At 31.3% G+C, this 23,131-nt stretch overlaps 2 protein-coding genes across 2 annotated transcripts in view; one reads left to right on the top strand and one right to left on the bottom strand.

Moving 5' to 3' along the window:
• LOC136982969 (protein C10) overlaps positions 1–23,131 on the bottom strand; it is a 352,942-nt gene that overhangs the window by 249,164 nt on the left and 80,647 nt on the right. The window lies entirely within an intron of this gene.
• LOC136982967 (neuralized-like protein 2) overlaps positions 2,578–23,131 on the top strand; it is a 37,592-nt gene continuing 17,038 nt past the window's right edge. Inside the window, exons 1-2 of the mRNA XM_067279545.1 lie at positions 2,578–2,923; positions 18,923–19,359. Of these exons, the coding sequence (XP_067135646.1) occupies positions 18,954–19,359 (406 nt within the window). The 5' untranslated portion in view covers positions 2,578–2,923; positions 18,923–18,953. The remainder of the gene's footprint in view (positions 2,924–18,922; positions 19,360–23,131) is intronic.

Consider the following 23,131-nt stretch of genomic DNA (forward strand, 5'->3'; position numbering starts at 1 on the left):
TCTTAAAAATAGACAATACAAAAATGTGTTTGTAATCGTTAAGCGTTGCTTATCGTTTCAGATTACGGATAATGAATTTTTATGTTTGAGAAGTGTTTGCACCTTTGAGGGAATTGATTTGTGAAAAGTCTCCTAAACAAAAACAAAAAACGGGGATCAGGGAATTTGAATTTAAAACAGACAATACAATTGAAGCTCGAGTTCTTCAAGGAAATACTCTCTCAAGACTATTGGCTGTGACCAATTTGAAAACTTAGATCTTTCTAAATTTATCTTGTGATGCGATGTGATTCGAATCATTCTGTAAACGCTTTTGATTCTATAATAAAGTTTATAATTTGATTTGGCATGAAGTTATTTCAAAATTACAAAGAATTGACACATTTTGTTGTTTTTAGATTAAAAAATAACATTAAATACGATTAAAAGCTACGGTATGTTTTATGCTTATTTTGTCGAATAATCTGTGATTACTCTATCACTTCAAAAGTTGCCACAACGCAATGAAGACTAATAATCTCATCTGAAAAGCGTTTGTTAAATTGTGGCTGTCAGCCATATTGTGGTTTTTTTTTGTTTTTTTTATAGTTCATAAGTTCTATATATATATATATATATATATATTATATATATATATATTATATATATATTTTTTTTTTTCTTTCTTTCTTCTTCCTTCGTTTCTACTTTCTTACTTCCTTTCCTTTGTCTCAGCAATTCATACGTAAAACTGTCACCGCTTGAGGGAAAGGATTACCCTTTCCAAGAAACATCAGTTAAACAAAGGAGAAGATTAAGACTTTCCCGAATTTGGGGAGATAGACAAAGGAAGTATAAGCCCAAAATTGCGTAAGAGTGGACAGTAGTCACTTTTGGATTGGACGTCGAGGAAGACACGTCGGACGCATCGTTCCAGACCCGAAAGAGGGTGAGAGAGAGAAGACTGCAGCCAAGAGGCAGAGAACCTGAAAAGACCAGGGAGAGAAAGAGGTACGAAGATCCATAGGACACTAAGAGAGAGAGAATCCAGACGTAGAACCGCTCGTTTATTAGAGAAAGAGGGAGAAAGAGGTACGAGAATCGTTAAGGACATCGATCAGACAACTTGGACTCGGGTACTTACTACGTTCTTCCCTATCGTTCCCTTGCTTTCCTAAGTCTATCTTTTTCTTTTCATTATTGGGTAATCATTATTGTTTTAAGCTAAATGTAAGTTTAGTTTTAAGTTAGTCATTAAGTTTATTCGTTTGTTCTTTGTTACGCGCGCGTGTGGAATCACCTGTAAAATTAATAGGAGGCGACTCACTCTCCTGCAAAGATATAGAAGTGAAATTCTGTCGAGTTGGGATCCGTGTAATAAAAGAACCGCGTTCGGAGGAAATAAAAAGGAATATTCATCGTGTGAATTTTTATCTCTGCGTTGTTATTTGTAACCGCTACTCGCGGACCCACAAAGATCTCCTTCCGAAAAACCACAAAATCATTCGTGGCTGAACAATGTCAACTAGCTATTACAAATGTCAAAGGGCCGATAACGTAGAATAAGAACATGATCTGCGTTTCTTTGCAGTAATCATGATGGAGTCGCTTGCAATCAAGATCACTGTCGTGAAAAATTCTATTAACAACTGAATCGTTTTAAAACAAAACTCAAAGAACTTGGTACAAAAATTGATAGTGTCCGATAACACCCGGTTTAGTAGTAAAAAACTTGAAATATATTGAGGCCTATATATTTTTTCTTGTGTTATCTTTCTGTCATTATCGTCTATTCGTATTATATCTTGCTTTACTCGGATCAATTAACAATAGCCAAAGATAATTCTCAACAAGAATATCTTATGAATAATCTATGTACTTTACATCACGTTATATAAGAATATATTGTCAATATATACGATATAAATTAACCATCTGAAATTTTTCTTGAAATCAAACTCAATAGAAGAAATATAGTAAATGTAATTTATCAAAAACTATTAATTAATTTTGGTAAGCTATATTAAAAACTAACAATTACTATATTTTTACAGGGTGTTAAAAAACGCATCTAGCATTTAAATGGTAGGTGAAAGACTCCATTCCGAGTAAAAGAATCTTAGGAAACAGGTCAAACATAATCGTTTCTGGGATAAATAATTGACGATGACCTAAAATTTTTGAGTTAGATACTCTGCAAGAAAGAAAAATGCTCGTCGTGCGTGAAAATGGAAGACACACACGTGGAACACCTATAAATATCGAGAAAAAAGATTTGGCAAGATTATCCTTTCTTTTCACGTCGCATGCGATCATAGGCAATAAATCAGTCATGGTACTAAACACAAAACTGTCAATACTTCATAAACGGTTTGGTTTTAATAATGTTTACTAAGGCATTTTTACTCATTATGGCATATAATATGTACTACGTAAATGCCGAATAGATTTTTTAAACACCCGACATAATTACAAAACACAGTTCGACTCATAACGTATCTATAAACAAAAATTTGAATTTACAGCCACGTGATACAGCTGTTGTGTCACGTGATACCGATCAACCAATGAGAATTTCATCATTACGGAGAACAAAACAGTCGCCATCTGGTGCCAATTAGGAGAAGCCAAAAATTGGCAAATAGTGAAATGGCGAATAAGAAGAAAGGTTAACACTATATAATTTTATATATTATAAAATTACACATTTAAATGTGTAGTTTATATTAGCGTAGAAATTATTAACAGTACTAGAGGAAACAGTATTAAGAAAACTGAAAATGGAGATGTTTGATGAATGAAGAAATGACTCGATCATTCATTTAAGCCTAAAAGCAATGTTTTGGTTTAATATTTGTAAGAATTGAAAAGTTCAGTATGTCAATACAATCAATGAGTCCGTTACATTAATATGTGGTTGTATTTTTTTATGCAGGAGCTAAAGGTAAGATCTTTATCAAACATCTGTCTATCACATTATCAATTTGCATTTGATATAACAAAATAATGCTTTATTAATATATTCATTCTAATTTGTGTAATGTCACTTAAAATTCATATCTTTCCACTATTAAAACAGTATTTAAAATTTGTTTTCAATAAATATATTATAAATTTTTACATATTTCACATATTTATATAACAGTTAATATATCAAGTATTAATTTAAACAATTCATTATTAAGTTTTTAATATTATCCACGTTTTCCGTTATTCAGTGTAGCGCTTGCTATCTGCTAGTGGATATGTGAAATATTTAACTTCCTGCCAAAGTGTTAAAGGAACACAACAGCTAGCTCTCTGCTAATAAAAATGGATTGCGTTTTCACAGCATCTAGTATAAATGTTTACAGTATTTGTTTGGAATCTGTTATAAATCCCAATTCTAGCCTTTTCAAAAATGACTACGATGAGCTACAAGACTTGTCTTTAATAGCTGCAATCGATTCCAACGAGGAATATCGGGAAGATAGGTCCAAATATCTGGCTATGTTCGTGACATCGTGGCTAAATACAGTGATGATATTTTCAAGCAAGCCTGGGTCGGCTGCACTGAATGATGTCTGGAGTTCTTTAAAATAAATTTTGATATTGGTTGCTGTTTCTAATGAAAAAATGAAACATTTACTAGTTTTAAAACAAAATTATACTCAGTAAATAATTAATTACTTTTAGTCACAAGATCTTTAACAAGCAATAGTGATAAATTATGAAGGTACACAAAACAATGTGCTGTGAGTACAAATATGCCATAGATTACATTATAAAATATAGGTAATAAAAAATGAAATATATATATAATGAATTAATTTAGATTAAACTAGAAGAAAAGAATGGCCCGAAGTGGGACTCGAACCTGCAACTCCTGCTTACTGCACGGACGCGTTGCCAGTTATGCTACCCTGGCCTATGGTCCGATCTCCTCTTCCAGCATATATAAGACTAAGATATAACCATCCACGGTTATTACGGTGCCGACTGGGGTTCACGCCTACAGCCAGAAACCTCCACTCGAGGCACTCAGTTGGCCTTCGCAACCCTGGCAAGGTATATATATTACAAACATATCAAATGAAACTCGATAACATAAGCAAATACACCAACAACTGCCGTAAATGATTGGGATAAATCTCGCTTTAGGCCGATTCTTTTCTTCCAGTTTATCTAAATTAATTAATTAAATATTATAATTATTAATTTTAATAAGAGATGGCACCTAATGCCTAACTCTAATGCCAAATTTATTTCTAATATATATAATGGTTTTGCTGAAAGTTTTGACATGTTGGTTATATAATGCTAATAATATAATAATTACTTGACATCTAAAATCAAGATACAAATAATATAACTAAGAAATTCAGTCTGTATCTGACATATGAAGACGAAAAGACAATTACACTTGTCAATGTCTTTCAGATAGGAAAAAGTTAAAAATATGTTTATTTTTAGCTGTTCGTAAACTGTCATAAGTTCTTTTCATCCATATGTAAAAGAAAATTTTGATCTTCTAGTTCAATTAAAACCTTCTAGTTCAATTAAAACCTTCAAACATGATGTTGCCATACTTTGCTCGTAGTTTAGTGAAAAGATAGTGCTCCTCAACCTTGCTAATGAAATTTTGTAGTGTTTTGAGATGGTGCTGCAAACGAGCTAAAATATGGAATGAGTTTTATCACTGCACTGACGTCTCGCTGAATAACGGAAAACGTGGTATTAATAAAGTAAGATAAATGTCATGTGTATCTATTCGATGAAAAAAATAATATAGAAATTTCTGTAATTAAAATGAAAGTGAAATTGAATGACTGAAAGGGAAATGCATTTCTATTGGTAGCAGTTTTTTTTTCCTATATTCTATTTAGATATGTAAATTACACGTCTTTATGTTAATGAATTTATGCCACGATAAAAAATGTGTTAGAATACAGTACAGAATTTGAATGTATTAATTACTATGAATTATTGATGTTTTCTAATGCTAATATTTTTTGTAGATTAAATGTTAAGAATGTCTCTTGAAAATTAGTATGAATGTAAATAATTTTGGTATTGGTAGAAAAGAAAAAAATAAAGTAGAATGCAAAGTAAAAGCTTATAGAATTAATAGTGAAAGTATAAATTAAAAAACATAATAAAACAAAGATATGTATTTGAGATTCAATAGGATGTAGTGTTATAACAAGGTAACATGTTGAATCCTAATTTTTGCATCACACTTTTTATATGAAAAACTTCAATAAAATTATTTAGGTTTTGTACTTTTTAACACACTCTTTTCGGTCCCAACTTCAATGATTTTCACATATACAGCATATAGAACAATAATCCTTTGTAGGCCTACTGTGATTGATTTAAAAACCTATTTAGGCAATAAACCCAGTGTGTAATCTCCAACAAAATAAGAGAGTATGCAGAGCTAGATCATACATAAACTTTTGTTCTATGCTTGTAAAAGCACATGTAACTCCAATGGTAATGTATTAAAGCTTTTTTTTTGATATCCCTTCTAATTAGGTCAAACACAAAAAAAGGAATGCTAATTTAAAGTTCCTCCCAGCTATATGCTAGGAGTAAACTTATTTGTTTCATATATGATATATGAAGAAACTTTAAATAAATTGCATGCGTGTGTGCGTGTGTGTGTATATATGTATGTGTATATATATATATAAAACAAATAAATAATACATTGTATTATATAATAATAATTTATGTCTAAAATATATTATGTCATATAAGCATTTCTTTCTTTCATAAAGATGGAAAACAATAATTTTAGAATACTGTTCAAGTTTATATTTACTTTAAATTTTCATCAACATTTGCAAGTCATTTAAAATTGTAGGGGGATAAATTTTGGAATCTAGAACAGAATGGTTATTTTATATTGAACAAACATTCTGTTCTGCTGATTATAAAACAGAACAGAATTGTATTCTTTCAACTTGGAATGTTTGTTCAGTTTAATTTGGCACTACAAGTAAGTAAAATAGAGATTGAATGTTTTCTGGAACAAAATGTGCATAAAAATAGTAAAATAAGGAAATTTCAAAATATATTGCAATGACAAAAATGAAAATACTTTACAGCTCAGAGTAAATTTAAAAATTAAAAAAAGTTGAATTACTATAGTTCATGCAGCAAAAGAATACACATAAGTCAGTCTGAAGGGAAAGGGTCAATGTCAGATGAAAGGAGTGGAAGGAAACATGTTGATTCCCATGTGTCTCTTTCCATCCCTTTCATCTGACATAGACTCATCCAGCTTAGACTGACTGCAGTCTACTCTTTCGCTGCGTGGACTATAGTACTATATTTTTATCACTCATTTAAATACAAATTTTAAGGGATATAAGAGTAAGTTTGATATATCCAATAATAATGACAATCAGATTAGATTGTATGTTGTCTTTTATCTTATTGTATTTTCCGGCATATAAGACAATCCCCGACTCTTACAGTTAAAATATAGAGTTTGGGATATATACGCCCTATAAGACAACCCCTGGCTTCTGAGAAGATTTTCCTGGGTTAAAAAGTTGTCTTATACGCTGGAAAATACGGTACTTATATTTTAGTTTACATTTTTATTTAGAGAAACTTTAAAACAAATTACTTTAAAAAACTTTGCCAATTTTTTTTTTTTTTTTTTTATTATAGAATTAGTTAGCTTAATCTCTAGCAGTAAATAATATAATTGAATTATGATTGATATAAAAATTTACTTAGAAAGTAAACTAGAAATTATAAATGTTTATACTGTTTAGTGTATTTTATTTGTCATTGAAATGGCAAAAGTTGTTTGAACTACATGCAAAAATTTTCAGAATTTTTAAAAAGTTATTGATTGCCAAGTTTAATTTTAAACGATTGTTTTTTAATTAATAAAGTAGACTAATCCTTCTGAAATGATTATTTCATTTCAGAAGGATTAGTACACTTTCCTACATTTTTTCATTTTGACATTGTTTTTATAAATATCTTGTAAAATTGTGTTTTTATGAATGCCAGTACTCAAAAACACATTTATAATACTGTTGTTTATCATGGATGTCCGGGAATTAGTGATATTAATTACAAAACAAAAAATGATTTTAAAATGATTAAATGTTGTTATACTTATGTAAGAACACACAAATATAAAATACAGCATAAATTTGAATAGAAACAGTGTGTACAAACATGTGTTTCCTCAATGAAATCCTAGTCTTTGGAGAATAATGGTGCTGTAAAAATAAATCCCAAATTGAAAAGCATAGAAAAACATGTTGAAGACTGCACTGTATAGGTTAATAGCAAAAGGAATTGGAATGCTTAAAATATAAAGAAGTCAAAAATTTTAAGTAAAAATTAATGTTTTTGGAAAACAGCAGTTCCATTATCACATAAAAATAAAATTAACAAATTTAAATTGAAAAGATATTTCAATTTTGACAAAACATTTGATCTGTCAAAATAAATTAACAGAAGATATCATTTACAAAAATTATAAATAAGATTATTATAAGAATTAAAGTATTACAATAAATATTGAAAATTAAAATACATTTAGCACAATAAATTGAAACTGCTACCAGTAAAAATTCTGAAAAAATAATATATAACATTTATGTGTATCTAAATATATAGAATTACTTGTCCTGACTGAGTGATTGATTTATCATTTCATCATCACCCAGAGCAAACCACTGAACCTAAAGAGGTGAAATTTGGTACACAGTTAGGGTATGTCATGAAAATGTGCGCTAAAAAGGGATTTTTTCGAAATTTTCCCCTTGGGGGAGAGGGAGAGCATTAAGGCTTAACCTGAAGAACGGCTTCTACTGTACTATTTTAGATGCAATTTTTTGTTTTTAACTGCGTTTAGTCTTTATTGAGTACTTAGGTGTATTAAATTGATAACATTTCAGACATTTTTATATATTTCAACTTTTTAACCAAATGTTCACTCTTTCAAATTTGAATTTGTTATTGCATATTGGTTTGATTATAGAACAGTTGTAAATGTTCCAGAAAATTGATCAAATTGAAAACAGTTTGTTTGATTCTCAGCAATTCTCGTCATTCTCAGTGGTAGGTGTTATATAACAATTACTATGGTTGTTGAAATACTGAATATAAATGGTGTTTGCTAGCAAAATCTGTGCGGGCGAAGTCATGGGTAAAGTTAGTCTTATAATATATTTGAGATGGGTTGATGATAATAAGTATGCAGAGCTCAAACAGTTAGGAGTTGAAAGTTGAAATTTGGTACACAGTTAGGATACATCATGAGAATGCACACTAAGAAGGGATTTTTTGAAATTTTCCCTTGGGAAACGGAGAGGGTTAAGGATTACCCTGAAGAACTCTGCTTCTACTATACTATTTTAGATGCTGTATTTTTTGCAGGAAATTGAACATATTTTTAGATTCATCTAAAAATTTTCTAATTAGTCTCAGAAGAGGGGACCTAATTCTTGCATCCGGTAAAAACGGGTAAGATCAGCTATGATCTAATAATGTTAATCTTTGCTATCGTTACTTTTTGCCTGAGCAATGCTGGGGGCTCATCTGCTAGTACATATATATATATATATATATATATATATATATATATATTAAAATAAATAAATATATATTTATTTATTTTAATACACTGCATATATAATTTTGCATTCCATAAACCTGTCTACTATTTTTGAGTATTGATTGTGGTCAGGTCAATCAAATTTTGATAAAATTACATTGCTGATACAATCATTACTTAGATCAGTGTTTCTCAGCTGGGATTGTGTTGCACCCTTGGGGCTACAGAAAATTTCAAAGAAACCACAAATGTAAATTATTAAAACATGTTTAATAAACTACAAAAGTAAATTTGATAAGGAAATTTTGAACCTAAAATGTTTTATCAGACAAAATAGATACATTTGTTTCTTATAAATGAAGATGTGTTGAATCTTCATGTGTATGCAAAGCATGCTGTTTATTATTATTGGGCTGCAATTTGAAAAAATTGAAGACCTATAAATTTCTGCTGTTTGTCCATCCATCCATCTCTGTCTTTTCTTAATGTCAAGAATAGAGTTAGATAGATGAAAGATGAGATCAGATATGGAAACCTTAGGAGCAGAAGGCCTCGATTAACTATAAATGAACTTCCAATGCAAACCAGAAGTCACATTATTTCAATTCAAAAATTTTCCTGAAAGGTGGTTAGATAAATGACTGGCATGACTCTAAAGTTAAAAGAAAAGTATGATATACAGGGGCAAGCCACTACTTGGGCCAAGCATCTGAATGCAGGCTGAAGTTATGAAACTTGGGCCTGCATTCAGATGAATTGCATGGTTCAAAAAAGGCTTGAATCTGTTTTAGGAAATCAGTTTAGTTAGAACACTTGCAAACCAACAGAAAACCATGAATTATTGAACATGTAAACATTGTCATGGCCAACAAGCATGTAACAATAGATGAGATTGTGAATTTATGGTCCCTGTTTTCAAGGAATAGTTTGTTGTTCCATTCACAGGCTATCAGCATAGTGGCAATGGCACGGAATCTAAGTGGAGAGTATGTGGAGCAGCTTACATTGGAGAATTTTATTTTGTAAATTTATAATCACTTTTACCATTCAGATTTGTTTCTGTAGTTTCATGCTTGTGATCATCAGCAACTTCAGCATGAAGTTTAGTCATAATGCTAAATGATCAGCATGGAGTGGGACTTGAACCAACAATACCTGCTTGTTATGCAGATACAATGCCAATTACACTATTCAGACCTCCATTCAATCTTTATTCCAGAATTATTAATTAATTAATCTAGATATAATCATACTGTTCTCACAGCATCAACTGGGGATTATTTTTTCTCAAAAATATTCTAAATTTAAATTATAAATTAATTGCCTACCTTTAGCCAAATTGCTTTATATGTAATTATTAAATTAGTTTTACAGGGTTTATCCAATAAGTGCTGGGACTGATTTTTTCTGCAAATTGGAATGGGTGGAAGGTGGAATCAGTGGTGGGGATGTCACGTAAGCTATGAGACTCTGCTGTTGTCTCCAAGTCTTTGGAATGTGTAGATTGCAACTGAAGTGAAAGTGTGTTTAGTGCTTGTGTCAAGCAAGAGTCAAGATGCGGTGAACCATTGAGCAGCATTTTGCCATCAAATTTTGCATTAAATTGAACAAATCTATTGCAACGGCTTTTGATATAATCAACGAAGCCATGTCCAGAACAGAATGCATGTGTTTTTGAGTGTCATAAAAAAATTCAAAGATGGCCGGGAAAGGCGTCAAAGACAAACAATTCGCTGAATGTCTGACAGCAACCCAAACCAATGAAATGTGGCTAAAGTGCGAGAACTTTTGAACTCTGATTGCTGGTTAAGTGTTTGTTTGATTACACAAGAGTTAAATTTAGTGAAATCAACTGTGCATTCAATTGTGACCAATGATTTGCAAATGTGGAAGGTGTGTGCAAAGTTTGTGCTGAAGGTTTTGTCAGACAAACAGAAGGAACATCATGTGACAATTTGTTGTAAACTATTGGACGTTTGGAGACTGATCCAAATCTTTTGGACATAGTGATAACCAGTGATAAAACTTGGATTTTTGAGTACAATCCGGAGACTAAAGGGCAAAGTGCTGAGTGGCATACAAGCACCTCTCCTCAACCAAAAGACTGCATGAGCAAATCAAAAGTGAAATTGATGTTCATTGTCTTCTTTAATGCAAAAGGTGTGGTCCACAAGGAGTTTGTGCCTGCTGAACAAACAGTGAATGGTAAATTTTATGCAGAAGTGCTTGAACATTTGAGAATTAGGGTGCTTCGTGTCTGAAGGGAAATTGCCGATACCTGGATTTTCTATCATGACAATATGCCCAGTCACACATCACTAATTGTGAGGGAGGCACTGGCCAAACAACATGTTAACACTGCTTTAATCATGCTATAGTCAGATGTGATTTCCCTTGACTTCTTTTTGTTCCCTTGGATCAAAAGGAGTTTGAAAGGACATTGTTTTGGGACAATTGAGGCAGTCCAAGTGGCTTTGATGGGGTGCCTGAACAGCCTTGAGGTTGCCAACTTCCAGGGGGTGTATGAAGACTGGAAAAAGCACTGGCAGAGATATATTGATGCAGGAGGGTCATATTTTAAAGATTTTTAACTCACTATACATATATCTTCAATAAATTTCTTTTTATGACTTCAGTCTCGATACTTATTGGACAAACCCTGTAAAATAGTTCAATAAATAATCTGGCATATTGTTTGATATTACAAATTGAATGAGATTGCTATATATATTAGTCTTAATCATTTCTCTCATAAATCAGATGTTTGTTTACAAAGAATATATCTAATTGATTTTTCTGCCTAATCATGAAAAAATTTGATGGTTGTTGATTTTGGTTAATAAATATATTTTTGACAGATGATTATGGGTTCTGTTTAATCTATACATTGAAGAATTTGATAAGTGCTTTGAATCAAAACAAAAATATTTCTAAACCAAACTTAGAAATTTGGGAACATTTGTTCTTGTAAATTATTTACAGGAATAAATAATGTGTGATATAAAAAATTTGGTAATGTTGAATTATGTGACTGTTGGATCATATAATACATTCTGAACAATGTGGCATGACCCAACACATTGAAAACATATATTACATTACTGAAACTAATTGAGCAGGTCTAAATTGATATTTGCTATCTCATATCTTTACATTAGTAATTTTCAAGTGGGGGTATGCACTTGGTGGTTTAGGGTATGTGGAAAAATTAATAATGGTGGATGTACTATAAGAATATTTAGATTCTAGATTGAGGTCTATGTTAACATCACGGCATTCAATGCTGGTTTTAAATTAAAATATAATTGTATTTTTGTTATATTTATCTGTGTCATTTTTCCAACATTTCTCGATTAAAAAAAACACTTTATTTACATGTAATTATACAGTTCTATATAATTGACCAAGGTGCCACTATTTCGAGAACTCAAAAAGTAAAACTTAGGAAAATGGGCTGCCAAGGGGGTATGCAAGTTAAAAAAGGTTGGAAACCACTGCTTTACATGACTACTGGATACTTTGGCATTTAGCTGCATACAGTGCAAAAAATAAAATAAAATAAAATTTTACTTTTACATTTTTTTACAACAGTTCTTGTAATTTAAAAACATGAAAATTACCACTGCATAATCAATAACTGGAAAAATAGTTTATTTGAATCCTGTTTTTTAATTTAATTATTTAATAAATAGAAAACTTTTTTATAATTAGACTATCTAAATAATTGATTCAATTCTACAGAAGCATGCTTAGTTATATTATGCTTACATTTTTATCTGCTTTTTAGAATTTCCTTTGTAAAAATTTTATGCTGTTAGATTTTATGAAAATATGTTTCTTTTTTAAAAAGTATATAATCATTCCAACATTCAAATGTTACAATTCAAGGTAATTTATAACTTAAGAACATGAAATATAATTGTTATTTTTCAAAAGAAAGTTAAAATTATAAAATATCAATAAAAATACTTCAATAAATAAAAAGGTTATAATCACTCTATTCCCTCATATGACGTAATGATTTCCATACCACAGTGAATAATTAAATCAAGTGTTGCTAATACTAAAGTTTCAAAATAAAATAAACTTTTTTCCTTTTTTTAAAACTTTTTAAGTATTTGTTACTTTTTTTTTTTTTTGAAAAACAGAGTGTGAGCAACTGAGCATGTGTGTGTGTGCATAAGAAAAAAAAATTGTTTTTTGTTTTTGTGATTTGAAGTTGCATTGTCACATTTATAGGGTTACAGTTATTAAATACACCATCAACTGCCGTAATGATCGGGTTAAATTTTTGGATAACTGATTGAAATAAATTTGGTTCTAGTAAATTTATTTCTATCAGTTATCCAAAAATTTAACCCAATCATTATGGCAGTTGATGGTGTATTTACTTATGTTATAGTTATTAATTTAAAAAAAAATGATCATAAACTTTCCTTTCACTTTATTTATTAGTATACAAATTTAAAAATCATGATGACAATAGTAAATATGATAACTTCCAAATACATTTAAAATAAATGTACACTTGCAGCAGTGCTGGTAAATGATCATGTTTCTGCTGAAAAAATCTCTTTTTGTGTAACAGCAAATTAACATATAATGTAACTTGTATTGAAAAATTTTTAAGGATAATTGTTTTGAGGTTAATAAGAAAAACAAGGTACAAATAAAATGAAAGGAATGAAATTTCTTCTTGTATGAAAATCAATCATTACTATGTTGGGAAAATTCAAACACTTCAAAACTGTTATGTAACCTCTCCAGTTGAAAAACTGGGCACAATAGTGATCTAACTCTCTTCTATGTTGAAATTGAGTTAACAGTGCTATACATGTATTAAATATACTGTCACTGAATGTAATGAAAGATTACTAGAGTTTCATTTAAATATTGATGGAAACAAAATATAATAAAATATGAAAAATTAGTGTACACCATTTTTATGTATATAACATCTTGACAAAAAAGGGAATCATTTTTTGTCAAGGTAGACCATTTTTGTGCTTAGCCTTTCAGTTGCTGGTAGGTATAAAACAAAGATTAGAGCAAAGGCTGGGAAACAAAATAGAAAAACAGGCAATTAGCTGATACAGCCTGAATCACATAGCAGTTTCCTCATTAGCTATTGGACTAACAGGATCTGAAAAAGCAGTGTTTGACAAACTTAGTAATGACACTGTCTAAGGCTTATTATTTGATCAAACATTACAATGTTTGCATGAAAGTTTATTGGGAAAAACTGTTCACACAGGATGATTGTATTTGACTCATGTAACATGTTGAAGTACACTAAACAATTGAATGTTTTACTTTTATGCAGAAAAGCAACGTGTATCACAAAGTTGTGTTAAAAGATGGAGTAAGAGATTTAATAGAAATTTATTTTGCATTGAAATTTACTGACAAAAATTTGTTAATACAGGTAACCACACTGTACGTTTAGTTGGAAGAAATTATGATCATCTACTAAATATAGTGCAAACATGAAGTATACACCTTTGAGCTTGGATCATCTACATCCCATTACTATGTGATGTATATGATCAGTAAGGAATTTACCTGTGTTTTAAACAGAACTTAAGCCTGGACATTGCATAGAAGAAATTACACAAATCATTTGGCAAGATGGATTTTGAGATCTATTTTAATTTGTGCATTTGTATCTTAAATGTACCGTATGCATAGACACAGGGACTGCATAGGTCATTCTACAGGAGGAATTATTTCAACCACTAATGTGTCTTCACCTTTCTCTATCACTGGCCAAAAAGCAATTTTATAAGTAAATAATTTCTTTATGAATTATTTTCATAACTCTTATGTATGATTTTACTATGATTATTATAAACATAATTAATTCATTTGTTGCACTGGTTACTTGTCTTGTTGTTTTTATTTCTAATACAGGTGACATCTTGATTTTTTAGTCCATTTTTCTAGTTGTGCTGTATTTTCTGGAACTTGATTATCGAGTTTAATTCTGTAATGAGATATTCTTGAGTGATGTTTATCTGACAATAATTGATAATATATGAATCCATTCATGAAATGAAAAGATCATACAATAGTGAGAAACTAATCATTTTTACCAGAATAAAAACATAGTCATACAAGTAATTAATACCTATTTAATCTAGTCTTATTATAACAAACGACAAAATCAAATGGGCAATTATTTATTGTGACATCATCACAATGTAGGGCTGCAATTTTTAATCATATTTTAAATTTACTTAAGTTAAAATATATGCTTTTTACCTCAAATTAGTAGTGACTTGCCCCTGTACATCATACTTTTCCTTTAACAATAGTCATGCCAGTCATCTAGCTATCTAAACACCTTTCAGGGGAAAATTTTTGAATTCAAATAACATGATTTCTGGTTTACATCAGAAGTTCATATATAGTTAATTGAGGCCTTCTGCCCCTAAGGTTTCTATATCTGTTCTTGTCTTTCATCTATCTAACTAAGTCTGTTCTCGAGATTAAGGAAAGACGGACAACAATAGGAACTTATAGGTCTACAGTTTTTATCAAATTGCAGTCCAATTTATTTAGTATGTAGCACAAAAGGTACCCTGGGGTCTATATGACTCCCATACATGTAAAACCTAAACTATCCTAAACCAATAAAGCAATATAAGGCTTCTTCCATATATATTGAAGTGACATTATATTACATTAGGTAAAGAATTAGAGGGCTGTCTGCTAAAGCAGACTTTGGAAAAGAAGAGAGGAAGGAGAAAGTAGGAGACAAGAAGAAGAAGAGTAAGGCCTGAAAGGGATCTCATGAGTGCCTTGGCATAAATTAAGTCTAGAAAACTTATTTACATTTACATACATACGAGAAAACAATAGTGGCTACTTGGCCAGTTAATATCTAGGATACAGTTTTCAATTAGTTCATGTTGTCTTCACTGGAAAAGTTGTTGCTGTCACTAATGATTTTTCAATGGTGCTCCTCTATGGTTGAATCATCATGATTTTTCTGTGTCAGAACAGCTCTCTCTCTCCACTTTTGGAACTTTTTTGTATTCTTATTGAAGGAGCACATTTCCTTTCAAAGTTTTTTGTCCTACGAAGATGTCCACCTTCTTTGGTGACCAGCTATAATCACTTGTTACACACTTTTTTCGGAATTATCCACAGAGTTGTTCGTACCTGAAACACTCAAATAAGAAGTGTTCCACATTGTCCTCACACTCTGTGTTGACCTGGCAGTTCATGTTGTTTGTCTTCTTGAAACAGTACAGGTAGGAATTGAAATTTACATGTCCTATAACACATTGGGTGATCTCAAAGTCTGTTTTGAAGTTTTTGTGTTTTTCTCGAATGTCAATAGATGGAATGAATTTGAAAGTGACTTTCCATTTTGGATGTCTTCCACTCCTCCTGCCAAATGTTTCTCACAGTTTCTTTCAATTCCTTTTTAATGGCTGTTTCTGGTATTCTGCTATAAGTTATAGCAGTGATGGCCTTGCTTGCTTTTTTTAGCCAACAGGTCTGCTATCTTGTTTTCTTCATAACCATTGTGACTTGTGGAATCCATCTGAACCAGATTTTCTTGTTATTTCTCAAGTTTTGTGCTATTTCAATGAGTTCTCTTGTTAGGAGTGTAGCCTTTTTCTGGTTCTGAAGCATATGAAGTACTGCCCTACTGTTTGTGCATATTGTTACAGGATCTTTGAAGATTCTGTTGTTCTTTTCTACATATTGAAGTGCTTTGTATACTGCCCAGAATTTGGCATGCATTATCATGCAGTAAGGTGTTAGTTTGAGCTGTTTGATAGTATTTTTTGTCATTCTCATTGGTGATGAGTATTCAGGTTCCTGTTCCTTGTGCTGTCTTGGATTTATTCATGTATAGACTTGTCTATTTATGTCTCCTTAGTTTTTCCTTCTGAGGCCTTGCATTTGATCTGCTTGTTGACTTCAGAGATTACCTTGATAGCCTCCTTAGTTTTTCACTGTCACTACAACTACTCATTCTCGTACATACTTCATCTCCTCCCACTTTCTTTAGATTTTTAATTGTGACTGTCAGTTTTTGGGGTTTCACATTGTCTGTGGTTGTTTTTGTTATTGTATCCATGTCTGAGGTTTTCCCTTTCTCATTTAGTTTGGGTTAGATTATCACTGTGTTTCTACCCTGTTCTTAGAGTTGATCTTTTCATTAATGGATTTATATATTTTCTTGGTTGTGGAACTTGGCCTTGTTCCCTGTGTCAGAATCTCCACAAAAGTTTTTTGTCTGTTTCTATTTTACTCTGTTGATTCGATCTATTTTGAAGTTCTTTAATTAGTCCTATTGTTTGATTCATATACCAAAACAATCTGAATACATTTTGTGTAATTTATAATGTGTCATTTTCAGGCACAGATGGAGAATTTGCCTGAGCCAATATCCTGTCTATTTTAGAATCTTCTCTTCCAAAGGTGTGGCAGAGATGATGGGTTGTAATTAAAACTGTCACTTCTGGGCAAGAGTCACAACAATCAATTGCACACTGCTTGTCAATTTGAACAGTTCAAAGCAATAGCATCTTCAGAGAAGGAACGAAAAGACTATGCAATGTTTGACTACTAATGAATGTAACAAGAAAACAAGTCAATCCAATAGGTCGAAAACTGAAGCTATTTGTGCATAGACATTCAACAAAAGATACTGACAGCAGTCTGAAGCTGTAAACAGCTTTTAAAAAAGAAGAAATGAACCATAAGCACTATACTAAGATGAAAAAAAAACATGTCTACTCTAATAACCTTAAATAGCTTCGCAAAGTATAGTTAGCCACAACATTTTCGGTCCCCTACTTTGCGAAGCTATTTAAGGTTATTAGAGTAGACATATTTATTATTGCTTCATTTCTTAAGATGGATTTTAATGAAAAAAACATTAAACGCTACTGAAATCAATGGCTGAATAAAATTTCCTTTAGATCCAGAAAGAAGGGTGGCCAGTTGAAAGGTGAGAACAACTGAAATGCAGGAGAGTGGCTGAGAAAAGCCAAAAACTAACTGCTGAGAATGACACTCCAATTCCTGCTTTATGACTGATTTGTGATTGTGCTTTCTGGACGGGAAGAAGGCACAGGAATCTAGAATGCAATGCAGTCATGTTGAGGGTCACATGTGCAAAGATCCATCCTAGAAAGACTGGTTCCAGTGATAACCACTTTCACCTTGAGCAAAAGCTCTCTTAGTGACCAATTTCCAGAAGTGTTTTCTAATTTAAAAAAGTCCACGTTACAAATGACGCAAAAAGCCTGTACTCGAAAGGTGGCCTAGAACTAACTACAAAAGACTGAAAAAGGAAATGAGAACAGTCTAATCTTTATTTTAAAAAACTGATTAAAACTAATAGAGGTAACCTTTGAGTGTAGGGAGGTCAAATGACCCCTGCCGATTGCCGTTAAAGCAAATAACAAGAACCCAGGAGAGCACAAAAAACTGAACAAAACTACTTAAAAGCTAACCAGAAGCAAAATTTAACTCAATTCGAACCAGAAAAACACTAAATTAACAATTGGCAATTGCTAAAATTTAAAAAGACTGCAAAAAAATTACTATTACAAAGTCTGCAATGGTCATCTTAACTGGTCAACAGTTCAAAATATATTGGAAGTGACAAAAGAAAATACTGTACATAAGTGATAAATTTGGAAAATTTGGATTTATCACTATTAGGATAAATTTGGAAAATTTACTATTTAACTATTAACTATTTCTACATTATAGCACTTATAAAAGTGTCTGGGGTCTGTCAAAATGACCCCATGATACCTGACATGGGTTGTTTGTGCATCTATTTACTCTGTCCTGGTATGTTGCTACATTTCATTGTATTGCATAGCATTGAGTTGATCTAGGATCACATAATTCACCATTGCCAAAAATTAATATTAAAATAATTTGGAAATGTGTACTTTGATTTTATTAATAAGTGGTGTTTTTGATATTTATAGCAAGTATTTATGATATTACAGTTTTTATTTTGCATCAGTGAAAATATGTTAAAGTATAAACACCAACAGAAACCTGACGCATAGCAAATGAACACCCACACTGCTGTAAATAATCAGGCTATAATTTGGAAATAATAATACAAGATGGTGCCTAACACCTCCCTCTAGTGCCAAATTCATTTATAATTCATTATTATTTCCAAATTATAGCCCAATTACTTATGGCAGTGTGGGTGTTCATATGTTAAAGTTAATGTAGAATTAAAATTTTGGTAATTTAACTATTTATATAAATAACTATTTGTGTTAATAACATTTACTTTATATATTAATATATCAAAGTATAAATTTATATACTCACTTTCATCTTATGTTATTATTTGAAATACTTGTTTATTTTTAGGTTGTTAATACATCTCATTGTTCATCTTTTCATGGTGTCTTCCATTTGTTCTGGTACAAGTAAAAGCAACCAAATGCATGATACCATGCCTGTAACACGTTTCCATACTAATCATGGAAAAAATATAATCTTGTATGACAACAATATGGTAGCATATCGAAAAGCAAGCTTTGCCCATGCTATTACTTTCTCAGAGAAACCTCTTTTACCTGACGAAATATTTCTGCTAGAAATAGAAAAAAATGAAAGAGGATGGAGTGGCCATATGCGGCTAGGATTAACACAACACAATCCATCAACAGCATTTTCTCTTCCTCAATATGCTCTTCCAGATTTAGCGAACAAAGGAAGATCATGGATATTTGCCATTAATAATTCAGATGTGGAAACTGATCATAACTTATATGCACATGTTAAACCTCCACCAACTGTTTTAGGTATGTATTTTAAAAATATTAAATTAGGATTTTGTTTCATTATGTTAAATTGTACAAAGCATTGAAATCTACCATATTATTTTGTAAATAAATAAATTACAATTCTTTTTAAAAATCTAAATTACAAATCCCAAATGCATATTATAAAATTTGATTACACATTATCAGTTGTAACTTAAAGTAAACAATTATAATAAAATTAAAACTTAGTTAATTAATTATTAATTTCATATTCAGTAATGAAATTAATGAAATGAACTTATTTCTTATACAAAAAAAAATAAGAATGTAATGTAAATAAAAGAATAATAATAAAATTATTCATTTAGACAATGAAAATATAAAAGAATTTGAAAGTATATTGAAAACTTCTTTATTAAAAATATTCATTTTGATGAGATCATATCTCTTGGTTAGGATTGTCTTCACAGAGATATACTTAAACCAATGCTAGCAACAAAATTGATTGTCAGTAAAACCAATTAATCAGTTTTTAGTAAACTGCATTAAAAAACTGAAAATTGGTTTTAAAAACAAATTTTGAACAGACAATGAAAGCAGTATTGTTATTACAGTATCATTTTGTTTACATTCCACTTTTTTGACTTGCGGTTGACAGTTAAGTATGCTTGGATTTAAAATTCTACACAATTGATGTAATACCAGAAAATTTTAGTGTAACATTACAATTTGTATACTACATTAATTTACTATCCTTGACTTTTTAAAATAATGCAGGCATTAGTTTTGTTTAAATTTGAAATTGAAATTAATGTGAAAACAAGCAAGAAATAATCTTAAAACAACAAAGTTCTCAAATGCAATTTGTTATCAATAAATACTTAAATTCCAGCATTTGCCAACATCAAAGAACCGGCATTTGTACCGGAAATTTAAAGGTTGAAGTTGCTGGATCAAAGAAACACTGACCTTTTTTTAACAGGAATGAAATGTGATAGACATATTTATGGATCTTAGTTAATAATAATTACTGTAGTACTTTATTAATAGTAGTAGAATATTAATATTAATTAATATTTATAAAATACAATAATAAAACAATAATTCTGCTAAATTCAGAAGTTTTGAAATGGGTTTGTCATCTGATATTTAATAACTGGTTTTGTTTGAAAAACTGGTTTATAAATTTTGAGAATTTTCTGTTTTCTCCTGCACTAGTTTAAACATAATTGTATTGCTTTGTATATAAGTTAAACTGATATAATTGGTATATCTGACTTAACAAACAAAAAATGTCTATTTTAAAGAACTATTCATTTATAGGGCATTTATACTTCAGAGTTTTTAAAGGTTTTAGTAGATAATGTCTGCATCAAGCAGCTTTTAAATTTTAAAATATTATTTAATGTACAGTATGGTAGAAAAGTTTCTATGATTAAATAATCAAATTCTTTTTAATAAATGAAAAAAAATAATCGATTTGTTACTAAAGAACATTTTACAAGCATTAGTATTGTACCAGAAATAAAACAGCAAAGTCAGATAAAATATACCAGAAAAGTTTATTTTTAAACAAATGTATTCTTTTTTTATCCAAATGCTGAGTGAGTGGGTTTGTTCATAAATGACATTCAAAATATACAAATGTCATGCCCACCAAAATAAGAAAACAGTGTTTGTTAAGAATAGAATCAATATGATCTTTGAAAAGATAGTAAATTTCCTAATTCATGAACTAGCATGTTGGGTTTTTTCTATCTTATTATGAGATACTTAATTTTATTTTAAAATATTCAGTATTTATGACAACTATCATAACTATTATGTCCATACACAAAATTTTTTAAAAAAAATTGTTTTTTTTTATAGTTTATTAATTTTTATGATATAGATATGTAATATTACAAATTTTAATAATACAATAATTAAACTACAAAGTAAGGCGATCACAAGAACAGATGACTTCCACGTCCGTTACACACATGTCCGGTCTAAAAAGTGGTGACCTTTCTCTCCTCTCTCCCCTGTCCAAGCTCTTCCTTCCCCTTCGTGACCCCTCAGTTCTCCGAATTCTTGACCCTCGCAGATGTGGAGTTAATGGGGAGGGGTGCTAATGAATAGCAGATTTTAAACTCTGCTTACACCCCCCTTCTTAGCCTTGTCATCACCCCTGTGATGATACAATTTTATATTGGTAAGGTGAGCTATCTTTTTAGTTCCATTTTCCGTTCTATACATCACATTTTTAGGAATGTTGTCGTAGTATATTATTTTATCGATACGATACGGTCCTTTAATGTTCGGATGTTTTCCCCTCATACCACTCTGAACTAAAATCCAGGATCTAACTTTAATATTTACCAATGGTCCTGCATGCTTCCTATCATAATATTTTTTGATAGATTCTCTATATTTCTTTCGTTATTCCTCGGTACGCTCCTTTTCATACGATTGTAAATCTGTAATTTTGAATTTGCTGTCAGCTTCCAGCTTAACAACTGTTCGTTGCCATTTGAATAATGGAGAGCAACCTAAAAAAGAGTTGTAGCTTTGGTTTTCGTGGCGAACTGCAGCATCCAAGCAATTTTTCCACCCGCCTTTGAAATCTGGATAACAATTAAGGAATTTCTTGAGATCCCGTATCTTTCTCTCACACACTCCGTTCCCGGCAGCATGATAAGGAGATGTGGTTTTTAATGTGATATTCCTGTCTCTGGCCCATTGCTTGAAACTGTCCGATTTAAAGGTAGATCCGCAATCGCTGATGATAGTAGTTACATTATTGAATAATGGTAAATTATCCAAATAACGGATGACACTACGCACATCCTCCTTCATAGCTTTAGCATAAGTTATCCGTGTAGCTTCGTCTATGACCACTAGAAATGATTTAGTCATTCTTACCCCTTCACTGCGTTTTTGAAGCTCCGCAAAATCAACGTGTACCGTATTGAAGGGTATTTTCGATTGTGGGGGCAAATAGAGTTGGTCTTGACGGGGTCGGTATTTAAACTTGACGGATTGACATATCGGACAGGTCTGCACGTAACGTTGGATACTTTGTCTCATGTTAGGCCACCAGAACCGTGCCCTTAACTTGTAATAAGTCCTCCAAAACCCATCATGACCCCCACTGTCCAGATCATCATGATACCGCTTCATAATGCTGTTTTGAATATTTTTCGGGACAATCAACCGGCCATTCTTGGTTTTTTGCCACTTGTGTTTGTCGATTTGGTGGACTGGCATCGATTTCACGCGGGGACACAATCTGGAGATGGCATCTGCGTCTGTTAATTCTTTTCCAGTACGATGGTTAATTTTCATATCATAGGTTTGTAAAAAGACTTGTCACCGACCTAACCTTCCTTTCGGTTCTTTTAATCCCATTAAAAAGGTAAGTGCTTGGTGATCGGTATGCACGGTGAATTTTCTTCCCTCCAAGAAACTTTGAAAATATTTAATCGCCTTGATCACGGCCAAGCACTCCTTTTCAGTTGTGCTGTAGTTAACCTCCGCTGATGTAAAAGTATATGATTGGTATCCTATAACTTGTAGTTGTCTTCCTCGCATCTCATCGGTGTCCCGCTGATATAATATAGAGCCGCTGCCATAATGGGAAGCATCGGTACAAAGCTCGAAGTTCAGTCTCCAATCAGGAGTTTGTAATACAGGATTCGATGTAATTCTTTGAATCAATTCTTGATATGCTTGCTCACATTCTTTCGTCCACTCGAAGGGAATGTCTTTCTGTTTAAGTCGATTTAAAGGTCGAACAATAGCGGCATAATTTGGAATAAATGCATGGAAG

Source organism: Centruroides vittatus, unplaced genomic scaffold (genome assembly GCF_030686945.1).
Source record: "Centruroides vittatus isolate TY-2023 unplaced genomic scaffold, ASM3068694v2 contig_875, whole genome shotgun sequence".
NCBI classification, from domain to species: domain Eukaryota; kingdom Metazoa; phylum Arthropoda; class Arachnida; order Scorpiones; family Buthidae; genus Centruroides; species Centruroides vittatus.